Below are 9,603 nucleotides of genomic sequence, written 5' to 3'. Positions count from 1 at the left end.
AAGGGATGAATAACATTTGCTTACTCAAATACAATCCTGTATTGATATTTTAAACTACGATTAAATATTAAAGGAATGAACAAATATTGGTCATATGTTGATATATTGCTGAAGTGAATAATTAATGACATTGAAAAATCGTTGTCCAGCATTTTTGTTAGTTATAACATAAACCAACACTTAGTAAAAAATTCCTGATAAGCTGAGGTAGATTATGAAAAACTTACTTAATACCCGTCAGATAAACAAACTTACTTGAAGGTTAACAAGTTGAAAATAAAACTTTGAAAGTGATTTGCAACATCAGGAAACAAGCATATAACTAATGCAGGTGCACATAATGTAATGGATTATGCTTTGATATGTACCTAGTGATGTCACAAACATGGTAACTAGGGGTCATGCAAAGATATAAATACTGCTGATACCGAGTGGTCCGAAGCAAAGCAAGAGACTTCAAAATGAAGAAAACAAAATATTTTCTCATTGCAACCCTTGTGATTTTCACTTTTGCTGGTGAGTACAATCACTTAGAAATTGGTGCATTTCACCACAATATTCAAAATGATTGGTAAGTTTTTAAAAGCCATTGTTTTATAACGTACAACTACCAGTTTTCAATTTCAGTAACATATTACTTTGACATTAATAATATCTGCATATGGAATAAAAGTAAAATAGCATTTCTAATTAACTTAAGTAGCCAGCCCAGTTGATTGAAAATAGATATATATATATAGCTCCTAAATCCATCCCTCTGCAAGGATTGATTTATAGTGAATTACTGACAAAGTAAATTTCTTAGATTACCCCATTAGGTTCTGACCTTTGAAAAGTTGTGCACATTTCTGATTTCAGTTCACTGGGAGTTACTTTATACACAGTACAGGTTTACAGTATGGATTTATTGGAAATAAAATAGGACTCTGCTTGTTTAAATATTTCATACAGACCTTCAATTATTGTCTTTTAATTTGCAATACATATTTACAGTATTTCTGTAGATAAGCCTACAAGAGGAGAGACTGTACTTGATTTGGTATTGGGAAATGAACCTGGTCAGGTGTCAGATCTCTCAGTGGGAGAGCATTTTGGAGATAGGGATCATAATTCTATCTCTTTTACAATAGCATTGGAGAGGGATAGGAACAGACACGTTAGAAAAGGTTTAATTGGAGTAAGGGGAATTATGAGGCTATCAGGCAGGAAATTGGAAGCTTAAATTGGGAACAGAGGTTCTCAGGGAAAAGTATGGAAGAAATGTGGCAAATGTTCAGGGGATATTTCTGTGGAGTTCTGCATAGGTATGTTCCAATGAGACGGGGAAGTTCTGGTAAGGTACAGGAACCATGGTGTACAAAGGCTGTAATAAATCTAGTCAAGCAGAAAAGCTTACAGAAGGTTCAGAGATCTAGTTAATGTTAGAGATCTATATTATAAGGCCAACAGGAAGCAGTCTAAAAAGGAAATTTGGAGAGCCAGAAGGGGCCATGAGAAGGCCTTGGCGGGAAGGATGAAGGAAAACCCCAAGCCATTCTACGTGAAGAGCAAGAGGATAAGACGTGAAAGAATAGGACCGATCAAGTGTGACAGTAGGAAAGTGTGTATGGAACCGGAGGAAATAGTAGAGGTACTTAATGAATACTTTACTGCAATATTCACTGTGGAAAATGATCTTGGTGATTGTAGTGATGACTTGCAGCAGACTGTAAAGCTTGAGCATGTAGATATTAGGAAAGAGGATGTGCTGGAGCTTTTGGAAAGCATCAAGTTGGATAAGTTGCTGGGACCAGATGAGATGTACCCCAGGCTACTGTGGGTGGTGAGGGAGGAGATTGCTGAGCCTCTGGCAATGATCTTTGAATCAGCAATGGGGACAGGAGAGGTTCCGGAGGATTGGAGGTTGGTGGATGTTGTTCCTTTATGCAAGAAAGGGAGTAGAGATAGCCCAGGAAATGATAGACCAGTGAGTCTTACTTCAGTGGTTGGTAAGTTGTTGGAGAAGAATCTGAGAGGCAGCATTTATGAACATTTGGAGAGGTATAATATGACTAGTTAGCATGACTTTGTCAAGGGCAGGTCATGCCTTACGAGCCTGATTGAATTTTTTGAGGATGTGACTAAACACATTGATGAAGGTAGAGCCGTAGATGTAGTGTATATGGATTTCAGCAAGGCATTTGATAAGGTACCCCATGCAAGGCTTATTGAGAAAGTGAAGAGGCATGGGATCCAAGGGTACATTGCTTTGTGGTTCCAGAACTGGCTTGCCCACAGAAGGCAAAGAGTGCTTGTAGATGGGTCATATTCTGCATGGAGGTCAGTGACCACTGTTGTGCCTCAGGGATCTGTTCTGGGACCCTTACTCTTCGTGATTTTTATAAATGACCTGGATGAGGAAGTGGAGGGATGGGCTAGTAAGTTTGCTGATGACACAAATGTTGGGGGTGCTGTGGATAGTGTGGAGGGCTGTCAGAGGTTACAGCTGGACATTGATAGGATTTAAAACTGGGCTGAGGAGTGGCATATGGAGTTCAATCCAGATAAGTGTGAGGTGGTTCACTTTGGTATGTCAAATATGATGGCATAATATAGTATTAATGGTAAGACTCTTGGCAGTGTGGAGGATCAGAGGGACCTTGGGATCCGAGTCCATAGGACGCTCAAAGCAGCTGCGCAGGTTGACTCTGTGGTTAAGACGGCGTACGGTGTATTGGCCTTCATCAATCGTGGAATTGAATTTAGGAGCCGAGAGGTAATGTTGCAGCTATAGAAGACCCTGGTCGGACCCCACTTGGAGTACTGTGCTCAGTTCTGGTCGCCTAACTACAGGAAGGATGTGGAAGCCATAGAAAGGGTGCAGAGGAGACTTACAAGGATGTTGCCTGGATTGGGGAGCATGCCTTCTGAAAACAGGGTGAGTGAACTCGGCATTTTCTCCTTGGAGCGACGGAGGATGAGGGGTGACCTGATAGATGTGTATAAGATGATGAGAGGCATTGATCGTGTGGACAGTCAGAGGCTTTTTCTCAGGGCTGAAATGGTTCCCACAAGAGGACACAGGTTTAAGGTGCTGGGGAATAGGTACAGAGGAGATGTCAGGGGTAAGTTTTACTCGGAGAGTGGTGAGTGCATGGAATGGGCTGCCGGCAACAGTGGTGGAGGAAGATACGATAGGGTCTTTTAAGAGACTTTTGAATAGGTGCATAGAGCTTAGAAAGATAGAGGTCTATGGGTAAGCCTAGTAATTTCTAAGGTAGAGACATGTTTGGCACAACTTTTTGGGCCGAAGGGCCTGTATTGTGCTGTAGGTTTCTGTTTCTATTTTCTTTGTTGAATTAACTTATGTGGCGACTCAAGATGATGGTTACAAAAGAAATGTTTTTAAATTAACATACTTGGATATTATTTTTGATAAATCTTTCATCTTAGATTTCAAAAGACCACTTTCAGTTTCCAGCATGTTTTAATGTATTATCTTGAGTTATTGCCTTGCATTACATTTCACGTAAAGATGTTGGCTGCAAAATCAATTTAGTTAATCCATCAGTTACAATAAAATTACTGTATTTTCAGGTATGGCCGTATGTAGTCAGACTGATGACGCAATGGAACAAGTAAGATTATTTGATTTGCCGTATGACAGTTAAAAGGATTTTCCCAGAATTTGTTTCCTATTATTGAGATGTGACATTTTTAATTCTTTACAGCCGGCCTGTGATAAATATATTTTGCCAGCATGTCCAAGGAATTATGCTCCACTCTGTGGCACAGATGGTAATACCTACTCAAATGAGTGTGTGCTGTGCATGGAGATCAAGTAAGTAAATTCATTCTTTCTTTTGATGAGGTAGATGAGTAGTAAAGATCGATCACCTGAATCTATTGCACAGTCTATTTGTAAAAGTAATGGTGGGATCTCTTATAATAACACAAATTATATAAATGAGTTACAAACAATATTTTGCCATGTGTAGGCATGCTATAAATCAAACAGAAAATTTAAAAATCTCTCAATAAGTTAGGAAACAAAATTATTGAATTTTGTATCAGTAAACTATTTTCATATTGGAAGTATTACCAATAAAACAAATCTAACTTAAAGATTCATATATCATAAATGAATAAGACTGGCAGAATGTATCTGAAAAATTCTGAGAAATGGTGAATGTAATTTCCAACCATATTAACAGTTTAGAATATTATGAATCTGAGTTACATTGGCTCAGAATGGTTTTCAGACCTACTGACCTTTTAGAAACCTTGCCAAAGTTTAGAATTGTCTCGATATTTTTTGTCTGCCAAAAATTTAGTCTGATATTACCTGACAATAACCTAAAACCTAGACTACCCTTCTGCCTCCACAGATGCAGCCTGACTCACTGAGTTCCTCCAGCAGATTTTTTTGCACTGGTCTGCACTTACTTAGAACAGATTTTTACCTGAGGCTCAGTGATGCAGATGGTCTTTTGGTTGTAAGTGGCACCATGGGGAAGTATCCCACCCATAGAAATTATCTGAAAGCTACTAAACCATGCTCCCTGCCTCATCAAACTGTCAAATTTTTTAATGAAATATTCACAAACATTTAAAAGCTATAAAACTGTTGTTTTAATTATTACCGTTAGAAGGTGTTTTAAAATGCCAAAAGAGTCTTAAAAATACTGCAATTAATTCAAAAGATGACCAGAAACTTAACTCACAGCTGTTCCTCTGCATTTGAATTAATGAAGGTGAAAGAGCAGCAGGGCTCAGTGGGTAGATTCTGCAGTGCAATTGCTGGGGAACTGGAGGAAGTTAGAACTCTTCTGTGGAACACCTCCAGTATTAGAGTACACTTTAGCAGCTGCAGTGATCTCCTTGCAGGAATCCAGGACTTCTGTGACTGCACATATTTCTAAACATTCTGAATTCTTCATTGGTCACTGAGGAAAATGCCAGCAGTGTCCCATTGCTCAGTAAAAAACAGGGTATCGATATTTGAGACTGAGCCATTCGGCTTGTTGACAAGGAAGTATAATATGGAATATGTAACTGAGGCACACAGATGGAGATTGGTTACAGATCTGCTATGCTCTACTAGAATAATAATTCCACTTTATAATTTGTATTCTGAAAGTACACAGAAACATAATTATAACACTGATGTTCCAGAAGGTCCGAGAGAACTCATGACCACTAATTCGATGGGAATACCCAGAAAACTAAAATGTATTTGCTACTACAGGTCGATGAATGATAATGTGTATTGGCCACTATGGATCTGAAAGTGTAGAGCACAATTAAGATCAGTTAATTTATCACCGTCCGAAGAATATTAACAATTAAATGCTGAATTAATTATGATGCTTTAGTTAGTGGATGGAGAAATACAGATGAACTTAAACATTCCAAGGATGTGATAGTGAATAAAAGCTTTATGATTGCCTTATTTGTGTGAATATATCAACATGTTTCAGATGTTCATGTTGAAGTTCTGCCATTTTCAATTTATACCAAGTTTATCTAACTTTAGACATGTTCTCAAGTTCTAATTTGTAATCAAAGAACCTTGAGCTCAGCTGTTAGTCTACTTTGCCAGTAATCAAAGTTAACAAAAAACTCAATAATCACTAGCTCACAATAAATATTCTTAATTCTTCTTCAGGCAACGAAAGGCCAACATTCGTATACGTAAACCAGGACGTTGCTGATTTACACATTTCAACACGAGAATGAAAACCGCATTTTTGCAAATGCAATGACAATCTTCTTGATAAATAAACAGCAAAATTGCTTACCATGCCTTGATTTTATTTTCACTCTCTTAAAAACCGGTGTAATAATCTGGATAGCTTAAATTTGTTTAAAATTGAGCTTTTGTCATGAAAAGCAATGCCATTGATTCCACTGTGGGGTTAGGTTCATTAATTCAGAATCAGAGTCAGTATCAGTTTTATTATCACCGGCAAGTGACGTGAAATTTGTTAACTTAGTAGCAGCAGTTCAATGCAATACATAATCTAGCAGAGACAGTAAAAAAAGTAATAATAAATAAAATAAAACATAATAATAGATAAACAAGTGAGTTACACATATTGAATAGATTATTAAAAAATGTGCAAAAACAGAGATACTGTATATTAAAAAAGTGAGGTAGTGTCCAAAGCTTCAAAGTCCATTCAGGAATCGGAAGTCAGATGGGAAGAAGCCGTTCCTGAAACGCTGAGTGTGTGCCTTCAGGCTTCTGTATCTCCTACCTGATAGTAACAGTGAGAAAAGGGCATGCCCTGGGTGCTGGAGGTCCTTAATAATGTATGCTGCCTTTCTCAGACACAGCTCCCTAAAGATGTCCTGGGTACTTTGTAGGCTAGTGCCCAAGATGGAGCTGACTAGATTTACAAACTTCTGCAGCTTCTTTTGATCCATTGCAGTAGCCCCCTCCATTCCAGACAGTGATGCCGCCTGTCTGAATGCTTTCCACGGTATAACTATAGAAGTTTTTGAGTATATTTGTTGACATGCCAAATCACTTCAAACTTTCCTAATGAAGTATAGCCGCTGTCTTGCCTTCTTTATGACTACATCAATATGTTGGGACCAGGTTAGGTCCTCAGAGACCTTGTGCCCAGGAACTTGAAGCTGCTCGCTCTCTCCACTTCTGATCCCTCTATGAGGATTGGTAAGCATTCCTTAGACTTACCCTTCCTGAAGTCCACAATCAGCTCTTTCGTCTTAATGACGTTGAGTGCCAGCTTGTTGCTGCAGCACCATTCCACTAGCTGGCATATCTCACTCCTGTCCAATACATTTCTTTTCATAAGCATAGTTTTGAAGAGAGGTATTCTATCTTGGATGATGGGCGATTGCGTGGTGGTGTATAATGTCAGGTGTGGTGATTTGATGACAATCCACTAAAGAGCAAGTTAGTGTTTCTAATCTGAAAACAAATTCCTTGAAGCAGTTCAGAAGTGAACATAAACAACGTACATAGAGCATAGAACACAGTACAGCACAGAAGCATGCCCTTGTCAGGTCTCCCCGAAATCTCCATTGCTCTAATCTCTTCTCACATCACATGCCCACTGGGTAACATCCTGTAAACCTCTTCTGCACCCTTTGAAAGCCTCCACATCGCTCTTGTAATGGGGCAACCAGAATTAAAGGTAATACCCTGCTTCACCACAGTTTTACAAAACTGCAGCATAATTTGCTGGCACTTCAACTCAACGCCTCAACTAATGAAGGCAAGTAGGTCATAGGCTTTCATTACTACCCTATCAGACTATGCATCTGGTATGTAGTGGGTAGCTGAATGATTTACAATGCCAGTGATCAGGAAATTGGGGTTTAATTCCCACTGCTGTCTGTAAAGTGTTTGCATGTTCTCCCCATTATTGCGTGGGATTCCTCCAGAAGCTCTCATTTCCTCCCACATTCCAAATACACACACAACTTAGGGCTAGTATGCTGTGAGCATGCTAGGTTGCCACAGGCTGAATGGCAAAACTTATGGGTTGTCTCCAGCACATCACTAAAAATGACCCATTTCACTGAAGGTGTATTTCTATATACATCTGACAAATAAAGCTAATTATTTTTAATCTTTAATCTTCGTCACTTTCAGGGAGCTATTGACTTGAACCTCAAGACCCTTCTGTTCAGTACAAAGTCCAGTGTCCTTGTGGGAAATATGAACAGCTACTGCTCCTGCCTCACGTGGCTGGAGCTGGAGCTGGACTCACTCAGAAGCATCAGTGATGTTGCAAATTTCAGGAACCAGAGCTTCAGTGAGGTAGTCACGCCAGAAATTTCGGCAGCAAGTTGCCAGGTGACCACCAAGAAAGGTAGAGGGTGTAGGCAAGGGAGTGCAAGATACCCCTGTGGCTATTCCCCTCAGTAACAAGTATATTGTTTTTGATCTTGCGAAGTAGTGTGGTGAGCAGGTGGGGAAGCATGGCTTTTCAGAGAAGAGCTGCAGCCGCATTCAGGTCTGTGGCACAATGCATGGCTCATAATACACCCTGGGGAGACAAGCAGAAAGTTTGATTGGAGACTTGGATAGTTAGGGGACAGACGGGAGTTTTTATGCCGATGATCAAAACAATACAATGGTATGCTACTTCCTGAGTGCCAGGGTAACGGATATCTGAATTTTTACAGCATCACTATCAAGAGTATCCTGGCCAGCTGCGTCACCATCTGGTATGGGACTTGCAAGGCATTTGACCACATCTCTACAAAGTTTGAGAGGATCACTGGGGTCTCTCTTCTAAACATCAGGGATATTTATCAGGAGCACTGTGTGTGCAGGGCCTCGGCATCGCCAATGAGCCCTGCCATCCATCCAACTACTGTATCTCTTTAATCCCCTGCAATCAGGCAGGAGGTATCGCAGCATTAAGACAAGAACTGTTAGGATGACGAACATCTTCTTCCCCCAGGTCATAGGTCTATTTAACTCCCTGTCACCACCCTGATCTCGTCACATATGAAATGCCAGCAGCGTTATACCGTTTACTTGTTAACTTCTGTCATAAAGACAGAAATCTTTAAAACTCTTCTGAGGTGTATATATTTCAATACTAGGAGTATTGCAGGGAAGGCAGTCGAGTTGAGGGCGTGGAATGACACGTGGAATTATGATGTTATAGCAATTAGTGAAACTTTGCTACAGGAGGGGCAGAACTGGAGCTTAATATTCCAGGGTTCCGATGTTTCAGATGTGATAAGAGGCAGAGGAATGAAAGGTTGGGCGGGGGGGTAGCATTGCTTGTCAGGGTAAATGTTACAGCAGTGCTCAGGCAGGACAGATTAGATGGCTTGTCTACTGAGTCCTTATGAGTGGAGATGAGAAACAGGAAAGGTATGGCCACATTAGTGGGGTTGTATTATAGACCACCCAATAGTCAGCGAGAATTGGAGGAGCAAATCTGCAGAGAGATAGCAGGCAACTGCAGGAAACATAAAGTTGTGGTGGTAGGGGATTTGAATTTCCCACATATTGATTGAGACTCCCATACTGTTAGGGGTCTAGATCAGCGGTCCCCAACCACCAGACCGCAGACCGGTACCAGGCCACAAAGCACTTGCTACCGGGCCGCGAGAAAACGATATGATTTGGCGATAGGAGTCAGCTGCACCTTTCCTCATTCCCTGTCACGCCCACTGTTGAGCTTGAACACACGCGAGGTCATTACGCATGCGTCAACCATGTCAGCGCGGGAAGGAGATCAACTCCTCGAGCTTGTAAGTGACGGCGGGCTGGAAAGTATGTTTGACATAACATCTCTGCCGGCATTCTGGATCAAAGTCAAGGCTAACTATTCTGAGATAGCCACAAAAGCACTGAAAACGTTGCTTCCATTTCCAACATATCTCTGCAATAAATGCAACGAAAACTAAATTGCGGAATAGACTGGACATAAGGAACCTCCTTCGAGTATCGCTGTCTCCCGTCAACCCTCGATGGCACCGTCTTGTTGCAGGGAAAGAAGCCCAGGGCTCCCACTGATGCAGCGATATTGGTGTGTTGCAATGATTTTATATGTTCATACGGGGAAAATATGGGCTGTGTGTTTAATATCCAAATGTTATGATGCTATTGACTTATATAACCATATA

At 40.5% G+C, this 9,603-nt stretch overlaps 1 protein-coding gene across 1 annotated transcript; it reads left to right on the top strand.

Annotated features, from left to right (window-relative positions):
* Positions 1–444: 444 nt before the first annotated feature.
* Positions 445–5,714, top strand: LOC140193169 (trypsin inhibitor ClTI-1-like). The gene is made up of 4 exons (XM_072250563.1): positions 445–516; positions 3,577–3,617; positions 3,711–3,820; positions 5,648–5,714. The coding sequence occupies exons 1-4, from the start codon at positions 462–464 to the stop codon at positions 5,691–5,693; spliced, it is 252 nt and encodes an 83-aa protein (XP_072106664.1). The 5' UTR covers positions 445–461; the 3' UTR covers positions 5,694–5,714.
* The last annotated feature ends 3,889 nt before the right edge of the window (positions 5,715–9,603 follow it).

This window comes from Mobula birostris, unplaced genomic scaffold (genome assembly GCF_030028105.1).
Source record: "Mobula birostris isolate sMobBir1 unplaced genomic scaffold, sMobBir1.hap1 scaffold_4105, whole genome shotgun sequence".
In the NCBI taxonomy this organism is placed as follows: domain Eukaryota; kingdom Metazoa; phylum Chordata; class Chondrichthyes; order Myliobatiformes; family Myliobatidae; genus Mobula; species Mobula birostris.
The sequence above is the reverse complement of the archived record's forward strand: the minus strand, read 5'-3'. Positions and strand labels throughout refer to the sequence as shown.